The 24,464-nt window shown below is 46.6% G+C and overlaps 1 protein-coding gene across 6 annotated transcripts in view; it reads right to left on the bottom strand.

The window, feature by feature from the left end:
- LOC106588182 (histone-lysine N-methyltransferase ASH1L) overlaps positions 1-23,981 on the bottom strand; it is a 47,656-nt gene extending 23,675 nt beyond the window's left edge. For 4 of the 6 annotated variants that reach the window (XM_045709519.2, XM_082970313.1, XM_082970312.1 and 1 more), the window contains exons 1-11: positions 23,705-23,981; positions 22,701-22,795; positions 17,899-18,667; positions 12,440-16,877; positions 8,393-9,023; positions 8,035-8,208; positions 7,805-7,899; positions 7,643-7,716; positions 7,334-7,379; positions 7,024-7,132; positions 6,578-6,784 (exon numbers count right to left, since the gene is read on the bottom strand). In XM_045709519.2, the coding sequence (XP_045565475.2) occupies positions 6,578-6,784; positions 7,024-7,132; positions 7,334-7,379; positions 7,643-7,716; positions 7,805-7,899; positions 8,035-8,208; positions 8,393-9,023; positions 12,440-16,877; positions 17,899-18,468 (6,344 nt within the window). In that variant the 5' untranslated portion in view covers positions 18,469-18,667; positions 22,701-22,795; positions 23,705-23,981. The remainder of the gene's footprint in view (positions 1-6,577; positions 6,785-7,023; positions 7,133-7,333; positions 7,380-7,642; positions 7,717-7,804; positions 7,900-8,034; positions 8,209-8,392; positions 9,024-12,439; positions 16,878-17,898; positions 18,668-22,700; positions 22,796-23,704) is intronic. The other 2 variants (XM_082970311.1, XM_082970310.1) reach the window with 2 other exon arrangements.
- Positions 23,982-24,464: the final 483 nt, after the last annotated feature.

A 24,464-nucleotide genomic window follows, 5' to 3' on the forward strand; every position in this document is an offset into this window, starting at 1 on the left:
GCTCAACACCCGTTGAATATTGCCGGTGTCAGTAAACCTCTGCAAAAAAAGCGTAATTAAATTGTTGCTAGGAGCACAGTTACAGTCACCAACACTCTGGATAACATAAAAACAGCCTAACCAGCTCTGCTAGGGCGAGTAAAATGGTCAGAGTGAGGTGTTTGTGTCTGGAAGTAGCTAGCAAGTTAGCCAACTTTAGCCAGTTAGCGTGGGTGCTTGACTGGCATTGTGAGGTCAGAACGTTTGGATCAACCCTACTCCTCGGCCAGAGCGTCCAGTGTGCGCTCTGAATGATCTGAGGGGGAAACGCTCTGAATTTACAAATGGACAATCTGACAACGCTCTGAATTTACTAATGCCTAGAGTGCACTCTGGCACTCCAGAGTGAATTTACGAACGCACCCTAAGTTGAATTTTCACATAGTTATAAATTGATGTCAATGGGAGACTAAGGGCTCTATTTTCAAATGGCACTAAGGAGGTGCAAGTGTCAAAAGCACGTTACCTGACCTGTCTAAGATCAGTGGTCTTGCGTTGAAGTGGGAGGGGTGCCAATATCCTCCTAACAATTCAGTCCTCCACCATATCAACGACAGATTCTTTATAGAGAATGTAGGGGGGGGGTTAATGGGGGGGGGTCTATCAGTCTGTACATCTCCATTATATATAGATCTTTTTTTTTTAAACACTACACGCATATAGGGGAGTCACTGGATACAACTGACAGGAGCCTCCTATTCTGTATAGAAGTGTGAACGTTATGCATTTAAACACATTTAGGCCTACATGTGCACACAGTGCCATGGAAAGCCCAGCCTATCAATAATGGGTTTGGCTCATGAGATTGCTTTGAAATACATATGAATCACCAAAGCTTTATCGAAAGATTTAGTTTGGGAGAAGCAAAACAATGAGCCGACATTCCCTTTTGAATGATTATTTTAGCCAGCTTCCATTATTATTTTGGATGTGTGTAAAAGCCTCCATAGTCTACCTTAATATTATATGCCCACGGGGAGCAATTATGGTGCCTGTAACTGTATTTAGACAGAGCCTATTTAAAACCAGTTGTTTTGTTTTGATTAGAATTTGTGTCACATCTACTCCCGTCACCGGTCCTGGGATCCATCATTACACACACCTGGCATCAATCATTATGCGCACCTGCATGTCATCATCAGGCACACCTGGACTCCAGTACCTCACTTATTACTAGGGATGCACGATATATAGGTGAACATATCAGAATCAGCCAATATGAGCTAAAAATGCAAACATTTAACGCTGATGTGCAAAACCGATGTCAAAGCTGACGTGCATACCTATATAACGTAGGTACATGCAGTAATGGCGGCACGTAAAATTTTGCGCTACACGTGCAACACAGCATTCATAACTTAGCCCACAATGTCTGCTGTGTGGATCGAGCAGTCAACAAGTCGAGCAGTCATTTGAAAGAGTAAGAACATTTCAGCGAGACAACTCAAAAGGTGAAATCCGTTAAAGCCAAGATACTGGAATTCATTGCCTTTGACAATCAACCGTTCTCTGTCGTGGGTGATGTTGGCTTTCGCCGATTGGTCAAGCACAGTTACACAATCTCAAGTACGCTATTTTTCAGATGTTGCCCTACCGGAGTTACACAGTAATAGCGTCACTGCTATTAGCTTCACGACATACTATGGAACGCCGTTTGGGTCTTTGCATGTCAAAAAAGATACAGTAGCACTGTCAAAGCTGTACAAAAAAGTCTGCAAACAAGCAAACACCGGCCACGAAACCGCGTTAGTAATAAAGCATCATTTGTTTGACCACAACTTCTGGGGTAGCTAGCTTTAGCTTGGTACCTAGCTAGCACCAATACAACCAGCCTGAAAACAATGACCGGTAGAAACTGCAGTCATTTCCATTATTCTTAGCAATGATTTAGGAATCCTTGTGAGTAAGTATTAGCTAGGTTGCCACTTGTTGTTCGCCTGTTGAAATTGAACTTCAGTTCATGAAAATAAATAGCTAGCCAGCTACTTAACCCTGTTGCCCAAAGCTAACGTTATAAGCAGCCAGCTAGCTTCATCTGGCTAGTGAGGCTCAACCGGACCGGGTTATGTGTTGTGATGCTAGCCACAATAAGGATTAGGCACAATAGTGGACTTTGCGGTTTGCCTTCAAAATAAAAGTACCTTTTTGAACATGATGCAGAAGTTTACAATTGGTGGATTCATGCCATATTTAGACTAGATAATGTTAAACCAGGTTGGAATGTGAAGCAATGAAATGGGATATCAGTCTACTCGGTGACACCTACAGAACACAACTGAGTTTACGCAAATACTAGCGTTGTAGCTCTTATCGCAGGACTGTGACTGTGTGAAATCACCTCCCCAGTCAGCATATTGTGTGTATTGATCTTCATATTGCACTGTACAGCTTTACCTAAGGATTGGGGATCAATGAAATGGGGTATAAGTCTACTCAATACCCAATACATTTATCAGACTCCAAAACATCCACGCAGTATTGTTTTTCCTCGGGAATAGTGTTCAATACACATAGGTTGACAATAGATGTGGCTCAATTCACAGTTGTTTCAGAGTCCGGCAATAATAGCTACGACGCTAATGTTCTCTGGGTGTCACTGAGTAGACTGATACCCCATGTCATTGATCCACAATCCATAGGTAGGGCTGTACAGTGAAATAAGTATGCCCCCAATGCAATTCTAAAGTATAATAGATCCAGTGTGATTTCAACAGATTTTTGTCAAATTAACAAATGATTGTCTTTTGTTGATTTTATATAACAACATTCCAACCTCGTTTAGCATGATCTATTCAATTATGGCATAATTGTACTATTTGTATTGATTTACCTCACTGTCAATGACATACTTTTTATTTTGAAGGCTAACCGCAAAGTCCACTATTGTGGCTAATCCTTATTGTGGCTAGTCAAATAGAGTTATCTATTGGTCATTGTTTTCTTTTTTGACACGCAAAGACCCAAACGGAGCTCCATAGAAATCCTGGTTGAGAGTGAAATGACTGAACAAATGAACAATGAAACAGCACAGCAAGTAAGTGAAAGAAATAGGTTTTGATTATGTTTTACTGGTAATGGGGACATTCGTAAATGCCAACAAAATAACTTTTTGATCAGTGTTTTGTGTGTGTGTGTGTGTGTGTGTGTGTGTGTGTGTGTGTGTGTGTATGTGTGTGTAACCTTTATTTAACTAGGCAAGTTAAGAACAAATTCTTATTTAAAATGACAGCCTACCCCGGCCAAACCCGGACGACGCTGGGCCACTTGTGCGCCGCCCTATGGGACTCCCAATCACGGCCGGATGTGATACAGCCTGGATTCGAAACAGGGACTGTAGTGACGCCTCTTGCACTGAATGTCGTGCCTTAGACCGCTGTGTCCATGTGTGTGTGTTAACTATTTAACTGTACTAGAATGGTTAAAAGGCCGCTAAAATTCGAAATATCGGTATCGTTTTTTTTTTGTCAAGGAAAATATCAAATATCGGTATCGGCTAAAAATGTCATATCGGTGCATCACAACTTATTACCTTCCCTATATCTGGCACTCCCTTAGGTTCTTTCCCCAGTCAGTATTGTTTATGTGTTTCATGTCTATACGTTACTTGTGCTTGTTATATTGTTCAATGTTCCGTTTATTATTAAACTCACCACCTGCACTTGTTTGACTCCCAGCGTATACCTTACAATTTGATTAGAGTTAGTCTTTTTTTTTATTTGCCACGGATATAAAGCCCTCCGCACATCATCGTTGTTAACGGTTGGAAAAATGGCAGAGAGTGAGACAGGGAAGCGACAGCAGGGAAGTCCGATATGGCAATACTGAGTTAAATGAGAAGGTGGTGAAATGCACATTTTGAAAGGTGGAATTAAGCTAATGGCAGTACAGTTGCAATGCTTAACCATCTGAAACAGAGGCACCGTGAGACTCAAACCGTTCCTGGCAGCAGCGCAGGTCCCTGAAAACAGACATTTGACAGGCTCTTCACACAAAAGAAGTGCAATAATGGACGGCGTGAGAAAATGACACAGTGCTGATTATAGAAATGATTGCAGTTGATATGCAGCGGATGGAGAAATTGTGCAATGACTGCTCTGCAAGTACAAGCGTGTGCTCTCAAACAGCCCATACGCGACCTTAACAATAGGGCTGAGACAGTCATGGAATTTTGGATGACGGTAATTGGCCAGCCAAATGACTGCGGTCCCCGTAATAACCATTTAAATGGCAACAACAAAACTAACGGGGGAGTTTACGCACATTTTCTCCCCTCCTCTGACTGGATGCACTGGCATAGAAATAGAATGAATAGAACGAAGGTCCCCAATCAAGTTAGTGATGGCATAATGGGTTACAAGTGTACCCATAGGAGCAAAGCAGGAAATAAAATATGTGCTATGATTTGTTAATTCAACAAAAAATACATTCCATTGCATGAGCCACATCAGTTAATATCATTTGAATTACCATTTTACATTACCATGGAAATTATTGCACCACAATACCAGGCAGCCATTGCGAGTGTACCCATGAGTTTACCAGTCAAATTGCCAAGGTTAGAGGTTCCAAGCACATTCTATTCATTGTATTTCTATGTGCGCTGCTGTTGCATGGTGTTGCCTAGGCAACCAAATACTTATTTGCTTGTTTCAGCAAGGAGCAACAAAGTTTCATCACGTTGTTAAGAGTCCATGTTACGGGAGAAATGGACTCAACCGCACAAATGCACGGCAGTCCCATCTTCAGCTGTTGGTTCCAAACACACACACAAAAAAAATGTTTAAAGGGTTATGACAATTCTTTTATTTTCATGATGGTCTTCATCCATAACCGTGGGTTACGAGGTTATACAGTAATTGTGCCAGCCCAGGTTAACAACAGATTGTTAATGTCTATGGACACGCTGTCATACATCCACTGCAAAGGGCCATCACATTGATGAGAAGTGGGACATGAAGTCCCATGTACTGACCAATGAGAACATGGAGAGGTGCAACGCAGAGACAGCAGTAAGGTGAGCGCCATCTGGTAGCCATGACAGCGGTAGAGTGAACTGCATTGCCCCCTAGAGGTCATACGCAGGACCATATCTGCATTGTGAATTCACATGTAACTTCATGATTTTGTTTCTCATCGTTTAAAGAAATATAAAAAATCCCTAAATGCACAATTTGAAGCAACCACATTGTTTGCCATGGAGCACGTTCTGATTGGCCAGTGAGGGGGGTCAAGCCTCGACACACCTACAACTTGTTAAGTCATCAAAACCCAGCCCTTTCCGGGTACTGCCAGCTAATGAGCCCATAATTCCGGTTGTGAAAATAACAGGACCCTGTCTTTCAAAGATAATTCGTAAAAATCCAAATAACTTCACAGATCTTCATTGTAAAGGGTTGAAACACTGTTTCCCATGCTTGTTCAATGAACCATAAACAATTAATGAACATGCACCTGTGGAATGGTCGTTAAGACACTAACAGCTGCACAGGATCGGTACATCCGAACATTACACCTGCGGGACAGGTACAGGATGGCAACAACAACTGCCCGAGTTACACCAGGAAAGCACAATCCCTCCATCAGTACTGAGACTGTCCGCAATAGCCTGAGAGAGGCTGGACTGAGGGCTTGTAGGCCTGTTGTAAGGCAGGTCCTCACCAGACATCACCGGCTACAGCGTCGCCTATGGGCACAAACCCACCGTCGCTGAACCAGACAGGACTGGCAAAAAGTGCTCTTCACTGACGAGTCGCGGTTTTGTCTCACCAGGGGTGATGGTCGGATTCGCGTTTATCGTCGAAGGAATGAGCGTTACACCGAGGCCTGTACTCTGGAGCGGGATCGATTTGGAGGTGGAGGGTCCGTCATGGTCTGGGGCGATGTGTCACAGCATCATCGGACTGAGCTTGTTGTCATTGCAGGCAATCGCAACACTGTGCGTTACAGGGAAGACATCCTCCTCCCTCATGTGGTACCCTTCCTGCAGGCTCATCCTGACATGACCCTCCAGCATGACAATGCCACCAGCCATACTGCTCGTTCTGTGTGTGATTTCCTGCAAGACAGGAATGTCAGTGTTCTGCCATGGCCAGCATAGAGCCCGGATCTCAATCCCATTGAGCACGTCTGGGACCTGTTGGATCGGAGGGTGAGGGCTAGGGCCATTCCCCACAGAAAAGTCTGGGGTAACATCTCACAGCAAGAACTGGCAAATCTGGTGCAGTCCATGAGGAGGAGATGCACTGCAGTACTTAATGCAGCTGGTGGCCACACCAGATACTGACTGTTACTTTTGATTTTGACCCCACCTTTGTTCAGGGACACATTATTCCATTTCTGTTAGTCACATGTCTGTGGAACTTGTTCAGTTTATGTCTCAGTTGTTGAATCTTGTTATGTTCATACAAATATTTACACATGTTAAGTTTGCTGAAAATAAACGCAGTTGACAGTGAGAGGACGTTTCTTTTTTTGATGAGTTTATGTCATGTTGTATGAATGACCCACATATCCATACATGCATTCAAATCTATCTCACCTGAACTCGTGCTCGCTGACGACCTCTCCCAGGTACTCAATGATGAACTGGCCTGAGCGGAGGGGCTCCTTGGTGCGGATGCCCCAGCCCTTGCCCTCGGCACGGAAGCGCTCCAGGCACTGCACCCACTCATGCCTCTGGATGTGCTGGTTGTCACACTGCTCCCCGCACGGACAAGTGCCGGGGGAGCACTCGGCAAAGCTCATCCTGAGGGAGTGGGAGAAAATACTTATATTGCAGCCAAGTGGGAGACACCAAGATTATTTATTCATATTAAATTAAATTCACATCTTGAGATGCTATTCCAAGGCAGATTTCTTAACATTTATGTAGAATTGAAGACCCAAGCAGGGTCGAAAGCGTTTTCCTTGTAGATAAACATAGCACGCCTGGGAGCATATACCAGTGTGCCGGTCTATTTTAGTCTCCAACACCAGTGTTTATACCTGTTGAGGCATTCGTCAAGGCAGCCTCTGTCGATGGCTTCCCCGGAAGGCCTGCAGTTACAGGTGGTGGCTTCATAACCCGAGACAGGCTTCACATCCACATAGACGTCTACAGTTACACAAGGCAAGGACATATACACAATAGCTTGACCAGACCATGGCAGCGTCCCAAATGGCACCCTGTTCCCTATATAGTGCACAACTTGGTAGTGCATTATATAGGGAACAGGGTGCCATTTGGGACACAGCATTAAATAGCGTTTGGTTACATTATAATTTAAGCGACTGGATCTTAAGACTGTGTACTCACTTGATCTGATCTTTTTATAAAGGGGGACATCGGGCTTCTCGTAGAGCTAAAACCACCAAGAAATGTAGGTTATTACATCATAAGTAAGTAGCCTTGTCCGAGCTAGAACTGCTCATAGTCCAGGAGCCCATCTCCTGTTTATGTATCGTGAGGCAGCTTGATGTTCAAGTACACCTGCTGAACAGGACGCTAGTCTATCGCAGGCCTTACATCATAAAAGAGACAAATCCTTATATAGATTGGACAAATCCCTATTAAAGCTATTATAGCTTGTCGACTCTGAGGGGGAAAACACTTAGCAGTGATCACCTGGTCATGTTTCCACAGCCACAAGATGTCGTAAGGCAACTGGAAATCAATGCGCTTCTGTCTTAGGTACTTTCCTGAAAGGGGGAGAGAGAAATGAAGTAACAAGTCATGACAAAGTGTGTGTGTGTGTGTGTGTGTGTGCTTGCAGGCAAGAACACTCACCGACATGGATAGGGGCAGGAAAAAGCCCATACTCGTGTTCCCCAGGTGTGTACTCCAGTTTCTCTTTCTTCATCTGCAGGAGCTGACTACGAGGACTGAAAGAGAAACAGAAACAAAAAGAGAGTGAGATGTCCATATATGCCCTTAAATATTCCTGGTTTGACCTTTGGTAAGCAAAACCGGGTATATCCAGATTTGACATGTCTGTGTTTCTCTATGATGGGACTCACTCTGCCGTCTTGTACACATCAGAGTAGAGCCCCGCCTTTTGGAACTTCTTCTTTGGAGGCCTGGCTGCTCTCTTTTCCCGTTGGCTGGTTATAGGCATGGGTGGAGCTTGTTCCATGGAGACGGTGCCCGGACATTCCGGGGAGGAGGGGCCATCTGGTTTCCCCTCCAGAGCACTGAAATAGAACAAAGACTCAGTTTATAGTGATGACTGGCTTGATAGTCTCCTATATATATATACAGCTGCTAAAATCTAAGATTAGCGCTGCCTATGGAAGTAAGCTGCAGCATAATCATGGTTCTCCACTCTCATCGTTGAGGCTACAATCACGTGTTGGCTTGTAGTGGTGGTGGTTTTACCTGCGAAAGCTGTGCAGCTCCTCTTGGGTGAGCCAACCACTTCCTCCCTCAGCACTGGCCCTCATCCCCAGGCCACCCAGGTTCTCCTCCCTGTCCAGAGCTCGTTCATCCACCTCCTCCCCTTCCTCCTCCTCCTCCTCCTCCCTGTCTCTCTCCCAGTGCTTCCTCTTCTGGCCTTTCCTGAACTGGCCCTGGATCACCGACTCGATCGCGTCCGTCACGGTGTCCCCCTTCCACGCTCCTCCTCCACGTTCCCGGTGCCTGGTCTGGGTCACTTCGGCCAGAGGGGGTGGCGACGGGGGCGGGGAAGGCAAGGGATGCTTCCTGGGGCGCCCGGGGCCTCTCTTCTTGACCATGTTGTTGCCTGTCCTCGCCTGTCTCTGGAGCTTCTTTGCACGGAGGATCTTGTTGACGTGGTGCAGGCTGTGTTTGGAGGGCTGGGCCCGGTGGGAGTGGTGTGGTGGGGAGGCATCATCGTCCAGGCAGCAGCCCTGGGACGGCGAGTTGTGTCCACAATGAGAGAGGCAGGCGGAAGAGGAAGAGTGGAACAGAGGAGGGTGGTGGTGGTGCTGCCTGAGGTGGTCCTCAGGGGTAGAATGGTCGGCTCGGGTCTGGACACTTGATGTACCGCCTGCACAGAAACAGACAAATAGAAAGAAGAGAGGGGAATTAGATGATGAACATAGGAATAAGCTGCAACGTGACACTTATAAACTTATATTTATTATCCATTCCAAGCCCTAGCTTAGTTCCACTGTTAGGCCAACATATTTCCTCTGTCGGTCTTGTAATGCTATCTAATAATTATCAAGGCTTAACCTTAAATTGAAAGGAAATTACTACATTTGCCATTGACATCCACTGCCAATTCCCTCACCAAAATGCAGCTCATTATGGATAAACATATAGGCTAAGCCCACCTCAGCAAACTGAAATACTATGTCACGTAATGAACAACGACTTCATACTTTTTCAGCTTTTCCTTTCAAGCCATAAAGTGTTGCATTAAGTCCATCACATTAGTGAACGGTCCTACTATAAATAAAGGGGGACTGTGTCAATTTGCCCAATCGACACCAAGCCACTCCAGCATCCCCCCTGCTGCCTCCCCCCTTTTCTGGTTCATACTCCTGTGTGTGGTTTATCCCACCCTCTGCCCCCCTGCCTACTAGGCTACCTCCATGGTGGTGGTGACCGCAGGACGACCCTGTGTCCTGAGCTCTAATCCTGGATTACCCTGGCTGGGTTCAAACTACACCATGCCACCTCACCAGGAGCCTTCCACCGAGCGTACCTGGCCTTCTCACACATAGTACACACACACTTATCTCAGTCAATGGCAGCCAGGCAGCTTGATGGAGCTGAATCATTACCCAAATCACCCAGTCTTCCCTGTTCACCTATATTAGCTGAGAGCAGGTGTAGTGTTTACACAGGGATCTAAGACAGAGACGCACGCAGCCTTTCAGTTTGATAGCTTTTGATGGGGAAGCCTACGAAATACGTCCAAAACGTCCAGCTCAACTATCACGGCGAGTAAACTATTCTTATGGAAATAGAACATCTCGCTGGACATCCTACAAGGCTACAATGACAACCACACAAAAGCAGGGCCAGTTTAAGTAATTATGGGGGTTATGCTGCCAAGGCCTTAATCACTGGTTAGGGCTTTCTAATGTCAGGGCCGGTGGAGGGTAGATGTACATACAGGGGATGGCATTGTGTTCCTCCAAGGGATTTGTAAAGGATACATTTAAGCAATGAGGCACGAGGGGGTGTGGTATATGGTCAATATACGACGGCTAAGGACTGTTCTTGAGCACGCCGCAACGCAGAGTGCCTGGATACAGCAGTCAGCCGTGGTATATTGGCCATATACAACAAAACCCGAGGTGCCTAATTGCTATTATAAACTGGTTACCAATGTAATTAAAACAGTAAAAAGTCATTTTTGGTCCTAACCGTGATATACGGTCTAATATACCATGGCTTTCAGCCAAATCAGCATTCAGGGCTCGAACCACCCTGTTTATAATGAGTCATTGAACACTGAGATTCAGCAGAGATATCTTGAAATTGGCCTGGTATGCATAACCATGAGTGACAGTTTTGATTCCAGGGTTTTGTATCCATGCAGTGACCACTTTACAAACCTCCATATGGCATAGTGAGCACTGAACACGGGGTGTGTCCCAAATGGCACCCTATTCCCCACAAAGGACACTACTTTTAACCAGGGCTCTGGTCAGAAGTAGTGCACTATAAAGGGAATAGGGTGCCATTTGGGACGCACCCCGTGTTCAGTGCTCACTATGCCATATGGAGGTTTGTAAAGTGGTCACTGCATGGATACAAAACCCTGGAATCAATACTGACACTCATGACTATGCATACCAGGCCAATTTCACTACTTATTGCCAAGAAATGAAGCTAAGCGGACATCATTCAAACAGAAAGCTGAATTCTTGAGGCACTAGCAGCAGAACTTTTTTTTAAAGTAAATTTGGTACACAATTCAATAACCTTCACAATGTCAGATTCAATTTGGGTTGAATTCCAAAGAAATACAAAGAAAGATTTTGGTGCAGAATTCACATTCAGAGCAATAGCACAGGGATTTTAATTTGAGGGTATTTTGATCCATATCGGGCGAACCGTTTAGAAATGACAGTAGTTTTTGTACATCATCCACCCATTTTGGGAAAAATTCACTTCTGTGTATTAAAGTAGTCAAGTGTAGAATTTGGTCCCATATTCCTAGCATGCAATTATTACATTGTGACTACAAACTTGTTGGATGCATTTGCTGTTTGTTTTGGTTGTGTTTCAGATTATTTTGTGCCCAACAGAAATGAATGTTAATAATGTATTGTGTCATTTTTAATGTATACTGAACAAAAATAAAATGTAACATGCAACAATTTCAAAGTTTTTACTGAGTTACAGTTCATATAAGCAAATAAGTCAATTGAAATAAATGTATAAGGCCCTAATCTATGTATTTCACATGACTGGGCAGGGGAGGTCAACCTGGCTACCAATGTGCCCGCATGTGGAGGCCCTCGGCTGGCGTGGTTACACGTGGTCTTCGGTTGAGGCCAGTTGGACGTACTGCCAAATTTTCTAAAATGACGTTGAAGGTGGCTTAAGGTAGAGAAATGAACATTAAATTCTCTAGCAATATCCCAATTGCACGCTCTTTCAAAACTTGAGAAATCTGTGGCATTGTGTTGTGAGACAAAAATGCACATTTTACAGTCGCCTTTAATTGTCCCCAGCACAAGCTGCACCTGTGTAATGATCATGCTGTTTAATCAGCTTGTTGATATGCCACACCTGTCAGGTGGATGGATTATCTTGGCAATGGAAAAATCCTCACTGACAGGGATGTAAACAAATTTGTGCACAAAATTTGAGGGAAATAAGCTTTTGGTGCGTATGGAAAATTACTGGGATTTTTTCATTCAGCTCATGAAACATGGGACCCAACACTTTACATGCTGCGTTTATATTTCTGTAACTATACAAAAATATGCAGCACTTTACATGCTGCGTTTATATTTCTGTAACTATACAAAAATATGCAGCACTTTACATGCTGCGTTTATATTTCTGTAACTATACAAAAATATGCAACACTTTACATGCAGCGTTTATATTTTTGTTCAGTGTAAATAAGAATAGAATAGGTTTCTAAACACTTTTACATTAATGTGGATGCTACCATGATGATGGATAATCATGAATGAATCGTGAGAAAGTTAGAAAAGTGACTCCAGAATGACACAATACATTATTTACCATTCATTTCTATTGGGCACAAAATAATCTGAAACACCACCAAAACAAACAGAAAATGCATCCAACAAGTTTGTAAATGAAAGCTGACAGTCTACACTAACCTTTAGTCACTGTATAATTTAAATTCCAAAGTGCTGGAGTACAGAGCCAAAACAAACTAAACATTTTTACTGTGCCAATACTTTTGGAGCTCACTGTATTTCAGCATATCGCTCTCTAACAGAAAGCCCTGTCACAATGACTCACCCATCTCTCTCCTCTCTGCTAACGTGGAGTGCTCCTTTCTCAGCATCCGCTCCAGCCGGGTGAAGTTAGAACTCTCTGCCGCCCCTCCCTTCCTGCCTCGGCCTCCTCTCAGCAAGGTAGGGGTCAGGGCGGTGGCGAACAGGTTGGTGTGGTGCGGAGGGTCCTGGGACTTGGGATCCGCCTCGTCTGTGGGTGTGAGGGGCTCCTCGTCTTCCTCCTCGCTGTCTGAGCAGCCCGCTGGATCTTCTCCCTGGCCGTCTGTGAACGGGCTCTGGCCGACCGCTGCGGGGTTCCGGGAGAGCTTAGCGTAGTCTGCCTCGGAGCTGCCCATCCTGAACCAGGACTCTACGTGTTGGTGGGCCCTGGGCCTGGCACTGCCCTGGGCCAGGCGAGAGGGCCCCAGGAAGGACAGGGATGTCTCCTTGCGCTTGTACCTCTCAGCTGAGGAAGAGGAAGACGAGGAAGGGGAGTTGGCCGAGGTGGCCGTGGCTTGTTTGTTGGCACTGGTGGTAGTAGGGGTGGAGTCTCTTCCAAAGCGACAGCGCTGCAGAGATTCGGCCATTCCGGCCCCGCGTTCTCCCCTTCCTGACCCCGGGCTCTCGGAAATTTCGGCTTCGCCTCGGCTCTCTCCTCCTCCCTCTTCCCCGTCGTCCTCTGCGCAGCGCTCTTGGTGTTTGTGTCTGTGTTTGTGTTTGTGATGCCAGCCGAACGACAGCTCTGAGGACATTGCCGGGTAGAGCACGGGAGACCGGCCCCCACCCAGGAACTCCTGTCTCAGCAGCTTGTGTTTCTTCTTGTGAAATTTGGAGGGGTTGAGCAGGAGGTGTGACGGGTGGTGGTGGTGCACGTAGGACGAGGGAGGTGGTGGGGGGAAGGAGGGGGAGTGATGGGTGTGGTGGGATGGTGCAGAATGGGAGTTCTGGTGATGGGGGTACAGGGCACTGGCTGGGGGGTATCCTCTGTAGTAGCCCAGACCAAGGGGACCAGAGGAGTATGGAACACTGTAGGATGGGTGGTAGAACCCACCGCTAGATAGCGGGAACCCCAGCCCATGAACGAATGGTACGTCTGACATGGACTCCCGCAGCTTGGGAGGGCGCCCACGTTTCTTCTTCAGGTCTGGCTTGCGGACGTAGTGCAGAGAGTCACAGGGGTACGAGGGGTGGGGGGAGTAGTAGCCACTGAAGTTTATTCTGAAGATGGTTGGAAGCAGGTCTCTGTGCAGGTAGTGATGCGGAGGGGGGCCGCCAGCGCCTCCTATGGCCCCAGTGGCCCTGCCTACCGCCCCTGGTACTCTGCCCGCCCCCGCAGATCCCGGGGGCATCCCCAGCCCACTGCCCAGCCTAAGCGCAGGGGTGCGGTGCGCTATCCTGATCTCACTCAGCCTCACCACAATCTCATCCAGCTCGGCCAGGAAGTCAGGGTCCTGGCGCCGGGAGCGCAGCTGCAGGTACTTCTTCTTGCGTTTGCGCTTCTGCCTCTTTAGCTTGTCGTAACCTGGGCAGCCGTGACTCCGGCGCTTGCATTTGTGCTTGTGTTTCTCTTTGTGGCCCACTAGTGCAGAGGGAGGGGTTGCCAGGTGGGGCCTGCGGGGGTCTGGTGAGGACCTCGCCCCCAGTGGTGACGGAGAGGGCGAGGGGTGCTCCAGCAGCACTGAGGACGAGTGTCTTAGTCCACCGCGAGGGTTTAGCCCAACCCCTAACCCCACGGCTGAGCCCATCACCCCTGGCATTAGCAGTCCACTGGCCATACCAGGTGGTATCCCCACGCTACCTAGGCCACTTGCCCCACCGGCCTTCTCACCCCGGTCAGAAGTGCTGTTGTTGTCTGTTCCTATGCCGCTGTCGCTGGGTACAGTCTCATCACTGTGAGACTCACTGACAGGAGAGGGGGTGGCTTCCTTCAGCTCACTCAGAGGTGCAGGGGAGGTGGGGTGGAGGGGCCTAGGAGGGGATAGCTTACGGTAGTGGTAGTGCTGCCTGTAATGATGGTGGTGGTGATGGTAGCCACGGCACGACTTCTTCTGGGAGGCCACGGCAGCCGAGGAGCCCAGAGGCCCCAGAGTGCGAGGGGAGGGGGCTGAGAACGTCGGGGGAGGGAAGGGGAACGAGTGGTGGCTGTGGAAGTGCGGGTGCGTCAGGAAGTGCACTGCCCCTGGCGCCACAAAGCAGGAGTCACTGATGGGACTCTGGCCTCCGCTGGACTGGGAGAGCGAGGGGGAGGGGAATACCTCGGCAGACGGGAGCTGGTGCTGCGGCTGAGACTGATGGTGGTGGGGGGGCGAAGTGGTATTTGGGGACAGGAAAGGCCCCTCAGTGGGTGGTGTTGGAGCTGCCAATGAGGGATTTGTTGGCGCTTTAGGTTTGCGCCCTCTCCTTTTCCCCATGTATATCGTCCCCTTTTTGCTTACGTTGATCTGGGGTCCCAGTTTGCCTCCGAAAGAAGCAGCCAAGGAGGACAGTGACTGGGTTGCAGCTGCTACCTGGCCCACCACCCCACTGGCAGTTCCTCTGGGGGGCTCCTGCTCTGGTCCCGACCCTGGTCCTAATAGGATCTGGCTGAGGAACCGTTTGCGTTTGACACTCTTCATCTTATTGATCTTGCCTATGATGGTCTTCATGATGAGCTGCCCATTGCCCTTGGTCCGGAACTGTTTCCCGTCCCCCGCTTCCGGTGCCAGAGTGGGGGGCTGACCCTCCTGCGGCAAGGTAGGGGGCAGGCGTTTGGGTCGCCCCCGCTTCCTGGGCATAGGTTTGGGAGGATTCAGATCTACCTCTGGGTGGAGAACAGGGGGGTCCTGCTCCTCTTTCGACCTGTGTAAAGAAAATACCTTAGAGGGGGCCAGCTTGTGAGGGGGACGTCCCCGAGTGGGGGCATCCAGCCTTGGCATTTTAGACTTGGGCCGTCCCCTTTTCCTGGCTGGCTGAGGAAAGAGTTGAGACACGGCGGGTGGCTTAACCTTATTGGGGTTAGGAGGCCGTCCTACAGGCCTGCGTATGGGCGGGGGAGTATCAAGGCCTGAGGAGGATAAAGGCATGATGGTTTCGCACTGGTCAACGGGGCTGTACTGGCCCGCCCTCTGTGTCCGGTTCACTACTCTGGTCCAGCGGGGCTTTCTGCCTCGCCGCTTCTTCAGGGGTTTGTTCTCCTGCTCTGGGGGCGAGCCCGGTGACTCGTCTCCAGGGGACTCGTCTCTGAGAGGAGGGGGTGAATGGTTGCCAGCGGTCTCTGGTGGCGAGGCAGTCCGTCTCACAGACTCAGGGGGACTGGAGGTACCGCTGGTGTGACCATCTCTTTCCCTGTTGGGACTGCGTTTATTGGGGTTGGGATTGCGTTTAATGGGGTTGGGACTGCGTTTACTGGGGCTCAAGCTCTTGCCTCTCTCCCCTCTGAGTGACTGATTAGCCCCCTTGTCCTTGGCCTCCTGCTTGCCTAATGCTGAAGGAAGGGAGCATTTGGTTAAGTCTCTGGGGCCGTCCCGGTCACGCACCTGCTCCCTCTCACTGCTCTCCCTCTCCTCTGCCTGGGAGGAACTGTCTCGGTCTCGGGAGTGGTGTCCTTGAGAGGCAGGGGAGCCCTGGCGACTTGGCCCGCTCCCCGTCCCCTTCTCTGAAGAGGAGCAGGAAGACAAACGAGGTGGTGAAGCGGAAGAGGAGGAGACAGAGTGAGGCGGTGGGCAGTGAGTAAGACGTGACTGTAGTGGCTTCGCGCCATTACTGTTGCTGTCGTTGATGTCCTTTGAAATTGTTGCCAGGCGGTTATTGCCGCCACCGTAAGTTAATGTGGGGCTGCTGCTGCGACTGCTGTTGCTGTTGTTGCTGCTGCTAGACTTGCTGGCCCCATCTGCCTCCTCTTTCCCAGGCGGGGTGGATGACTTCTCCAAAACATTGTCTTTATTGTTCCGGGAGCCATAGGGGCGGCCAGGAGGGCGCGAGACAGGAGGGGGTGGAGCTAGATGGACCGCTCTAGAATAGGTCGCCCTGTTGGCCATAGCGCGGTCTCGCTGCTTTGGAGTGGGGGCCATAAAATTAGAAGTGGTGTGGGTGGTGGGAGAGGGAGTTGTTTTGGAGGGTTTCACCTTGGTGGACTTTGAGGGAGGGCAGGTGGCGATGAGTTGCGCTAGTTTCTCAGTGACAGTAGGAGCGCCCCAACTAGGAACACCCCGGTCCTTTTCCCTCAGACCCTCACTGCTGTAAGTGTACCCAGGAGGTTTAGTAGCGGCTTCCACACTGGGTTCCGGTGATGGGGGCGCAGGAGGGGAGGGCAAGGAGGTAGGGGACTTGGTTTGGGGCGTGGGCGTCTTCTTCCCAGAGGCATGGTGCGTTTTGCCGTCTGTCAAAGGACGATGAAGATTCAGCGGTCTCTCCGTAGAGGCGGCGGATTTTCCATCCAACTTCGCCTCAAATTTGTCCGACTTGCAGGCCAGTTTTGGAAGACCCTGCGAAAAGAGAATACAAATATTAAAATCTAAAAGGCCATTGATTGCAGATAAGGCCTACCCATTTCACAGAAAGGCAGTTCCCAGAAAGGCATTGTTGTGTTTCACTAAAAAGCTTTTTTCCCCCTTAAAAAAAAAAAAAGTCTAACTATTTTGACATTTGTAATCTTCTGATATGTATCCAAACCCAGGCAATGCTTTCTGGTAATTATCTGGAAAGCAATTATCTGGAAGTGAAAATTTTGTTCAGAAAGAAGCATTTGACAACCACATAAAGCAGGCTTAAAGCACAACCCTGTCAATAAGGCAACCTAGACAGTCTATATGAAATCCAATCAGGTTTTGTTAATCCCTATGTAAACTGTAGTTCATTGATTTGGATTTCCTGTCCTCTACTGCTTCTCAGTTCTGCCCAGAGGGGAAGATCCTCTAGACCAGGGCTCTCCAACCCCGTTCCTAGAGAGCTACCGTCCTGTGGTTTTTGCTCTAATCCTAATCTAGCACACTTCATTCTAATAATTAGCTGGTTGAATAGTTGAATCAGGTTAGCTATAGCTGAGGTTGGATCAAAAACCTACATGAGGGTAGCTCTCCAGGAACAGAGTTGGAGAGCACTGCTCTAAACTCAAAACGTATTCGGGACAGACTAGGACAGAGCAGAGCAGAGAGAAGGGAGAAGAGAAGCAGGGCCTGATTGGAAGGGGAGACAAGCCAGAATGGGACACAAAATGAATACACTCAAAGAAACTGAGATGATTGTGTCAAATATGAAGCAAATCAACTTTACAAGTAACAAATATAATTTGTGAATTCAAACCAGTGAAACAGCGTTGGAAGAATTGGAAATGTTCTCATATATGTGGCCTGGCTGTCAGTATTGCTTAGCCTATTTCTGGCACAGTCCAAAGCCAGACACGTCTTGTGCAATTCCTAATAGTCTCTTTGGATAGGATTCCTTGTTTGACAGGGATATGTTTTTTTTAATCAACGTACTAGCATAATACATACTTTCCTTGCTTACCCGTTTAGCTGGAGTACTCCCATTCACTGGACTGGGTGAAGTGGTAGAAGGAGCAGGAACAGGTGGAGGAGGAGTAGGGGCAGCAGCAGAGGGAGATGAAGACAATGGGATGGGTCGGTTCATGCCAGGACTCTGCTCTCTCTCCCTGCCGTGTGGAGGACTCTGGGTCTGGTTGCCCCCGTCGCCTGTCCCTACTCCTCCGCGGCTCCCCCGGCCACCTCCGCGCCCGCTTGGTCTCACGGTAGCCCTGAAGGCCGGCCGACACACGTAGTTCTCCAGAATCTTGGGTGGCTTCTTCATGCGTTTTGCCTGCAGGCCAATCTTGAGTTTGACATTGCCCTCATGGAGGCTAGTCTCTTTGACAGAGAACTGGGGTGGCTGCTGCTCACCGGAGCCCCCTCCTCCACCTGCAGCAGAAGAGGAGTCCCTCTGCGACCCCTCTCTCTCCTCCTTCTTCTCCTCCTCCTCATCTTTCTTCCCACCTCCTCCTTCCTTCTCTCGTTCTCCTGGGGGAGCAGTGGTGAGGAGGGGGGGTGGAGTAGCAGGCCCCCCTTGAGTCCTCTGATCCATCAGAGATTTAGGGGGTGAGGGGTGATTAGGGAGGGATGTTTGGGACGCCAGGTACAGTTTCTAGGGAAAGCCGTGGTGCAGAAGGAGACGGGATAGGGGTGAAGGGGGAAAGGGGATATTGGGGAAGCTGAAAAGCAATCCTTGTTTGATGGCTTTGCTCCTTTCCTGGCTGCCCAGCCCTCTTTCTCCGTCCTTCAAGCTGTAGAGAGAAAGACAGGTAGAGATGGGTGGGGAATAGTAAAGACAAGAGTTTGATATTAGTCAACGGATAACAGAAGAGATTTTATCAAAAACAAAATACATTTATAAGCACTGCAAGGCATCCTTTACCATAGTGAGGGAGACGAGACAAAGGTGAAATATTTGTATCATCTATTTCCTTAGTGGCTGTCCTTCATCTCTAGGTGACTTTTTATGGATGTGTTCGTCCTTACAGCTTCCCTCAATCTGTGACCTATTTAGACAAATGGGCATCTATTCGACAAGAGGTGTAGTCCTGCTGCTCAAGAACGAAATAACAGGCATCCTCCTGAGAACTACAACTCCCAACAGCCCTCCAGGTCTGTATGCCACTATCAAGCGTATCAGAGTAGGAGTGCTGGTTTAGGATCAGTTTTTACATGGACAGTGGGGACCTGATCCTAGATCAGCACTGACTTCTTCGTTCTGACCCTCAGATACTTTAGTACATCATGCTACAGACCCCACCACCACTACCCAGGTGATTTGTGATAAGCTGCTAAATTAACCATCCCCCATGGATATCTTATTAGTTTTATTGAAAATGTGTCTCATAATGCTCACAGTGTAGTGCTGCGGCAAAGTTCCCATTTGTGTTCTTGGAGGAGGGAAGTGTCCGTATGAAAGAAATGGTCTGCTCCGGCTCCCTACGTCCACTGAGTGATTTAATGCGGGCTCGCCCAAAGCAGGTGCTTTCTCCGAGTGAAGTCATTTGGAGGCAATTCAGAACTGTGACCTCAGCACATTGGGCTCTCTGGGGGACAGAGGATGCGGCCAGTGTTCCCAACCACTCTGGAGCAGCCAATGAGAGAGAGCGAGAGAGAGCAGCATGCTGACAGTTTCTGTGTGCCTGCCCTACTGTGGCAGAAAGCACTAACAAATTCACTTAGTGGAGCCAGAGCGTGCGTCGGGTAAGTCATCCGATAAAGCAGTCAGAGAGCTAAAATCGACAACGTTCAGAAGCTTGCGAGACTACTTGTTCTGGATTGTTTTACTAGTAGCTAGTAGGGCTTGGGGGAGGCAGACGTTTTCTGCAGAATCACAATAACTGTGGTCCAGAACTTGGAGTCTTGCCGGTGTTTCCCCACACCCACTTCTCTATTTACTTCAATTACTCACTCCACGCCTCAAACTTCCACCACATACACTGCTGCTACTCGCTGTTTATTATCTATGCATAGTCACTTTACCTCTACCTACATGTACAAATTACCTCGACTAACCTGTATTTTGTCTTACGTTTTATTTTATTTTTTACTTTACTTTTAGTAAATATTTTCTTAACTCTATTTCTTGAACTGCATTGTTGGTTAAGGGCTTGTAAGTAAGAATCTGTATCAGCACGTGACAAATACAATTTGATTTGACATACATTACTCAAATCACACCTCCCTCCTGAGGGCTCCCGAGTGGCGCAGCGGTCTAAAGCACTGCATCTCAGTGCTAGAGGGAGGTGTATAATTGGCCCAGCGTCGTCCGGGTTTGGCTGGTGTAGGCCGTCATTGTAAATAAGAATTTGTTCTTAACTGACTTGCCTAGTTAAATAAAGTCTAAATGTAAAAAATAAAACTTTGCTCCCTTTCACTCTAGGAACAGCAGACAAACTTGAGTTGCTGTTTATCTACTAATCGAAAACACATCTCTCCCCCCACCCTTCCCTCTCTCTCCCCTTTCCCCATGTCCTCCACTCTGTGACAATCATTACCCTCCTTCTTCGATACTCGCTGCTTCAAGAAGTGTAAGTGTGTTCGCATTCATTTTGCAGCTTCTGCTGATCTGACTGCTGGTATGCCAAAAATAAGCTGCTGTAGTAGCAAGGGATGTAAATTTCTATTGACAAGACTAGAGTAAAGCCGGACAAGTTAGTCAAAACATCTCTCTCACTCTTATAGTCATACAAGGTGTTTTGCTTGAACAGAACTACACTATGCCCATTACCTAGTTTAATATTTCAAAACAGACTGACCAAAGATCATACTTTTTTTCTCTTTCTGCATATTAGGCCTACATCGCAATATATCAAAATGCTGATGGAGAGCAGCTCTAATGTGTCCTTCTCTGCCCCTACACTAATGGTCATTCTCCGGTCAGTGGGACAGTTATTCTCAGGACAGTGATATTATGTATTAGCCTACTACTCTAGAGATACAATTAACATTCAGAAAGATTACTCCTACTGATGTTACAGAAGGAAATGTCACATTCTTTCTATTAGGGTACATTTCAACGTAGCGCTAATGTCTTATGCACATAAAGAGATTTAGTAAAGTGATGTGGGGAATATTCCTTTTCCTACAAAAAAAGGAGAAGTTGGAGATCAAAGAATCATTTCCAAACCAGGAAACAGCAGGTGACAAGAGAGCAAAGGGATGGAATTACAGAATTCGCAGGAGAAACTCTTCATAGAATGACAATGACCGAGAAATACGATGAAATGGGAACATAGTAAACAATTTGGAAAGCCCCCTCCCCTCTCTCTCTCTCTCTTTCCCTCCTTTAGCACACGTTAATAACTTCTGATTTCCCAATGGCGTAGTATTGAAAGCAGCCTCGATAGCATTCTCAGGACAGGACCTATCTCTAAAGGTTTTCATTTTTAAATCATCATTGGCCGTTGACTCAGTCAATTATTATACATCTTTCCAAACTGTTATTAGTTATTACAATAAATGAGACCAAAGCCTCAGCCACAACAGCAGGTGATGTGATCTTTACCTATGTGTTGTTGATAATAGACCGAGTAGCTAGACTGCATACTTCCTAAATTCACAACAAAACGACTAACGAAGGAGGTGACAAAACCAAAAAGGCCATGGTTTCTGATTTTTCAGAAGATTCCTGATAAATCGGGGTCCCAAACGACTGTATCATCATCAGCCCAAAACAAGTTCACTCAAATTATTTTGCCCGAGGTCCTTCGGGGTAGGCAGGGTGACCCCTATGCCAGTCATCCTGTTGGATGCACTTGTTGTAAGTAGCCTACAATAGAAGTGCAGTAAACCATTCATAAAAAAAGGTTAACTGAAGATGATACTCTGACTGAATATTTCCAGGTTATGTGAAAAAGTGTGCTTGTATAACATTGTGGACAGGTGCAAATAATAAAGTAGGACAATAGTCTGTAAATCTTTCAGATGATGCATTCACTCACCTCCGTAGGAGTCCAAAAAGTGTTGCAGCCTACATCCTTATCTCTTTACAGTATATACACGTTTTGTACTATACTTCAGCACCACTAATAACAGACTCTCATTTCCCTAACTTAAAGGGAAAGTTCACCACTTTTCAATCTCATTTTCTTTATCTCCAGTACAATACCAGGGTCAACATAAGTGCACATTTCAGAATAATCCCCCCTGTGATGTAACATAAGCATATTTTTTGGGACCTTTTATATTTTTTACCACAGATCCGTGCTGTTTTGACATATGTAGACACTGGCTTATTGCTGGAGATGATGAATTGGAGGTTGAAAGGTGGCGGAATTAGCCTTTAACCTACTAGTAAAATATAGCCTTGCTAAACATACTGTCACGGAGTTAAAATTATTAAGATTGTCCATTTTCAACATCGCTTGGCCATATCAACACATCCACATCGCAAATGGTCCTTGCTATCCGAGATCGTTGAGACTTCTCTACCCCGTTGAAGTTGAAAATGGTTAGGGTTAGATACGGGTTATGGTTCGGGTACGAACGTCCCAAGGATTCTGGATAACATTAATCCTTCGCAAATAGCCTAACACGGTTTCAAAACATATGAATTTGATTTACAAATACGTGCAATGTAAAAGTGCCGAGCACCTCTACAATATCAAATCACCTCGTGCAAGAACGTTTGATCGTTATGCGCTGTAACGATGGGTGTGGGGGATTGTGAGCCCAAGAGCTATCCATCAAAATACATATTGCATAATAAAGATTGACCATATGGATTGACAATATCAACATCTACAATAGTCGCTAAATCTTTCAGATTATGCATCCACTCACCTCCGTAGGAGTACAACAGTGTTCACATTATGTGGATCGAAATCCTCCCTTCGTGCGTATCAACATGGTCGCCACAGTATTTATGTTCCCAACTGCTGATTTGTCAAAAACGCAGATGACAGAAATGTCAAAATTATACCTCCATTCCGATTTTGGTAGATCAATTATGAATTCAGACATGTACCCATTTCAAACTCTTTTGCATCAACTGCGAACGTTTCGACTTGATAATAGTACTGCTGTTATAAGCAAAGTGGTCAGCTATAACTAAATAGCTAACAAGCTAATATTGTAGTTATAGCTTAGCAGTGACCCCAACCGACGTCCTAACGCATGAGAATATTGCTTACAAGAGAAATATAACCAAAAACAGAAAGTTATTAGACAGACGCCAAAAGACGCCAAATTATTACATTGTTACCAAATCTAGAATGATTTTTTTTTTGGAACGAGGCAACAAAATATTGCGCGTGCGGTAGTGACTTGATACAACGTATATATTCAAAGAGAACGATGTAAATTTTGTAACAAGCTATCTGTCGTCCAATAATAACCTATGTTACATTGTATCAATTGTGCTCACTATCAAGCCATCATCTGGGCTGCCTTGCTATGATAACTTGTATTTCTAGCAACGTGGCCGTACTTGTGGGAAATGTATCCATCTGACAGTGTTACATAATTTGATAGTCTCCGTTTTGTTTCATAAAGTTCACGAATAAGGAAATACAAACTAAACCAAATAACTGAATAACCTGTCATTTTCGCTTAGCCACTCGTGCTAGCTTTGTAGCTAAAGCTAAACTATGACGGCTAACGATGCAATTACATTTAGCTAACAAGCTAGCAAGTCAGCTAGTTAAGCCATGCCTTAGAATAGTCTTCTATCGAAGGAGTAAAGACAAATCCAATAGCAAAGAGGCTAACGATATTTAAGGAAGCAGATAGATTTAAATAAAATAGATGCAGCGCTGTGTACGTTATAAAATAAAATAAACACGAACTGTCAACAAAATGGCGGCTGCGTTGAATCAAGAGACCCGAAATGGATCTCCCTCTATTTCTTCCCCCTCGACGTTTTTTTTTCCTCACACAGCAATTGGTATCTTTGATATCTCCAAACACGACTGGACTCTTCTCCAACACAACGTTAGTTGAGCCGAGACGTGTCGGAATGGGCCTCGGTCATTAATCGGGCCTCCATGTCTGCTAAGCCCGTATCGTTTACGTCAGTACAACACGGGCATTCTCAGTCACACATGGAGGGAGGGAAGGAGACGGGCAGCGGGGTGAGGGTCCTCACTAGTTAAGACAGACATAAAGTCATGAACCCCGCCAAAAATATACATTTCTACAATTTATCTTCTTCAAATCTGATTTTAAACCTAAGCCTAACCACACTGCTAGCCTTATGCCTAACCCTAAATGGAGACCAAAAAGCACATTTTTGTTTTCAAAGATTTTTACAATATAGCCAATCTACTTTGTGCCTGTGTTATCTAATGCGAACCTGGGCGGGAGGAGGCAGAGGTCGTATGGTAGGCTACTAGACACTTTATCCAGGCGGTGTTACACCAAATGCCCCTATTATTATTTTATTTTTGATTCTGAAAGTGAAATGAAGAACTTCTGCAACAACGGCGTAGCAACGCACTACGTGAACTGGAAGAAGAGATTCAACTTTCATGTTGTCTCTGTGTAATATAGTCTAATTGTTTATTATTATGCATAATTGACAACCTTGCACGAGAAAACGAAAGGCAG

This window comes from Salmo salar, chromosome 27, assembly GCF_965601325.2.
Source record: "Salmo salar chromosome 27, fSalSal1, whole genome shotgun sequence".
Taxonomy (NCBI): Eukaryota; Metazoa; Chordata; class Actinopteri; order Salmoniformes; family Salmonidae; genus Salmo; species Salmo salar.